The 2,500-nt window shown below is 41.5% G+C and overlaps 1 protein-coding gene across 1 annotated transcript in view; it reads left to right on the forward strand.

Moving 5' to 3' along the window:
- Window positions 1–2,500, forward strand: part of FOXP2 (forkhead box P2) — a 569,999-nt gene that overhangs the window by 530,152 nt on the left and 37,347 nt on the right. Inside the window, exons 15-17 of the mRNA XM_043589308.1 lie at window positions 972–1,173; window positions 2,271–2,347; window positions 2,487–2,500. The exon at window positions 2,487–2,500 is cut by the window's right edge and continues 88 nt beyond it. Coding sequence (XP_043445243.1) covers window positions 972–1,173; window positions 2,271–2,347; window positions 2,487–2,500 — 293 coding nt within the window. The remainder of the gene's footprint in view (window positions 1–971; window positions 1,174–2,270; window positions 2,348–2,486) is intronic.

The following is a 2,500-nucleotide window of genomic DNA, read 5'->3' on the forward strand; positions in this document are numbered from 1 at the left end:
AAATCTTTTTATGTGCTGCCCTGCGTAAAAATTTTGCTAATTGGATGCTATTTATGACAAAAGATGTGTGGTAAATATGACAGAGGTGATATGAGTTTTTTGATAATGAAGAACAGGGCCTTTCTAAGGGGAGTAATGAAGGGCACACTGTTAAACAGCTTGCATACATTCTCACCTTTTTCCTTTTTTCTACCCTGACACCCACTTTCCAGGGTACATCAGCATTAAGTGACACTGTAATCATAAATTGAAAATGATACTTCCAGAGGAATTGGCAAACTTGACATTTCATTATATTTGTTAACACATGCCACAAATGATTGTTAGTGAGGAAATTCCATTTCCCTCTCTCCATCTCCAATCAGATTTAATTTGAAAATTTTCAGCCTCCTCCGGCTAATTTGCAATTAAGACAATTTTGTTTGAATATGTAGTAATGTCATTACCATTCCACCAAATTAGCAAGGAGACTAAAGGTCAGTGTAAAATTTTCCAGCTGGCTGGAGCCTCTCAGCTGAGATTTGGGACTATGGGAAAAAAAAAAAAATTCTGGCAGCAACAGAATAGCAACTTACTTTAAGTCCCGTTGGTTGGAAAGATCGCATCCTTCATTATTGCTGTTGTTGTTGCTACACTGGGGGCTAGACCTGTTTAACAACAGGGGCAGTCAATAATCAGCAACTGGCTTTTATTTAAAGAAATATACTTTCGCTGAAGTCTGGTAGGACAAGAAGGGAGTTAGTCCTAAGTAACATTGCAGGAGATTATTAGATAACCTCTAACAGCATCCTCTAATTAGAGTTCTTATGATACAATTTCATCCTGTAATTAGTTGAGATTGGCTGCTTCCTTTTGCAGCTTATTAGTGGCAACACAGCTGTAGAAGTGAATCCACTCTCATTTGTCAAACCTTTTTAAGTCTTTTTCTCTTGTCTCTACCTTTTTCCTGCCCTTCTCTTGGGCCTTTGCAGCTAAATCTGGTGTCTAGTGTCACCATGTCGAAGAACATGTTGGAGACATCCCCACAGAGCTTACCTCAAACCCCTACCACACCAACGGCCCCAGTCACCCCGATTACCCAGGGACCCTCAGTAATCACCCCAGCCAGTGTGCCCAATGTGGGAGCCATACGAAGGCGACATTCAGACAAATACAACATTCCCATGTCATCAGGTAGGATATGAATGCTCAGTAGAGCTCTTTTACTTTGGGAGAGGAAAACTATAGTTGAAGCAACTGTACATGAGCCATTCCAGAGCACATGGAAACTCAAGTCATGATTTATGGAGTGATAATTGTTTTATTCCTGGTAAATGTGGATAGGGGCGATTCCCTAAGCACATCATGATGAATTGTTCTGAATGGTTGTTCAGGAAAGAAAGCTCTCCCCATTAGAGACATTGAGAGATGTGTTGTCAGGATGGCCCATATTATCACCTCAGTTCAGTGAGGTCCTTTGATCTCCGAGGGAAGACCATAGCGGTACAACATCTGCGCGTAACGCTATAAGAGAAGAGCTGTTTAAAAGGACGGATATGAAGCACCGATGCTTTATGCAAGACACTCCAGGCTTTCCGTGAATCGATCGTCATCAAGGTGCTACCACCGCTCCTAATACCTACACGCCACTTTGCTTAAGATGCAGATGAGAAGCAAAGTTTGCTTGGAACTCAAATTTACCTTCTCTCCCTCTCTTACCCTTCTCCTCTCCCGCTCCCTTCCGCCCCACTCCTCACCCCTCCCCTCCCCGGCCCAGGGGCATCTGGATAATCACAGTCACACATTGTAACCGTTATTAACCCAGTGCCCCCTTTCTACAAAAAAGTGAAGTTATTTTCAACATGGGCGCTTGCGAGGATTTTGTGTTTCCTTTGTTAGATGGCCACAGATGCCGAGTGATGAGCCTTGTTGTTCTTTAAGAAGTATTAGATGAGAAAAGCAAAGGTTATGGCAGGGGGGCAAAAGTCCATGTAAGAACATGCCTAAACCACCCGCTTAAAAGAGGACCTGGCTGTTGGAAAAAATCCTCAGGCCAGCTGGTCGCACAGTTCCTCAAGTACCACGAACAACTAGGGGACGCTTCATTTGCACTTCACGTCAGAAATGGCCTTTTCCATATAATTCAATTCCACTGTCATGCCTTTGTGCTTTCACTAGTCAGTGGCTTTCTCACTGAATCACTTCGCCAATACTAGGGGAAAAATATGAAAAATCAATTATAGATCCTGTGAATTATTAGCAGAATTAACACCTAGTTTTTATTTTTATAGAGATTGCCCCAAACTACGAATTTTATAAAAATGCAGATGTCAGACCTCCATTTACTTATGCAACTCTCATAAGGCAGGTAAGTAGAAGGAAAATTAACTTTGCCTGATTAAATTAAAATTCATTAATGCTTAAAGTAAGGCTTGGATGAGAAAGTGTCATCTAGTCTAGTTAGTAAACCATTATTTTATGTCACTATGTATCTTGTCTCATTTCAGGCTATCATGGAGTC

This window comes from Prionailurus bengalensis, chromosome A2 (genome assembly GCF_016509475.1).
Source record: "Prionailurus bengalensis isolate Pbe53 chromosome A2, Fcat_Pben_1.1_paternal_pri, whole genome shotgun sequence".
Taxonomy (NCBI): Eukaryota; Metazoa; Chordata; class Mammalia; order Carnivora; family Felidae; genus Prionailurus; species Prionailurus bengalensis.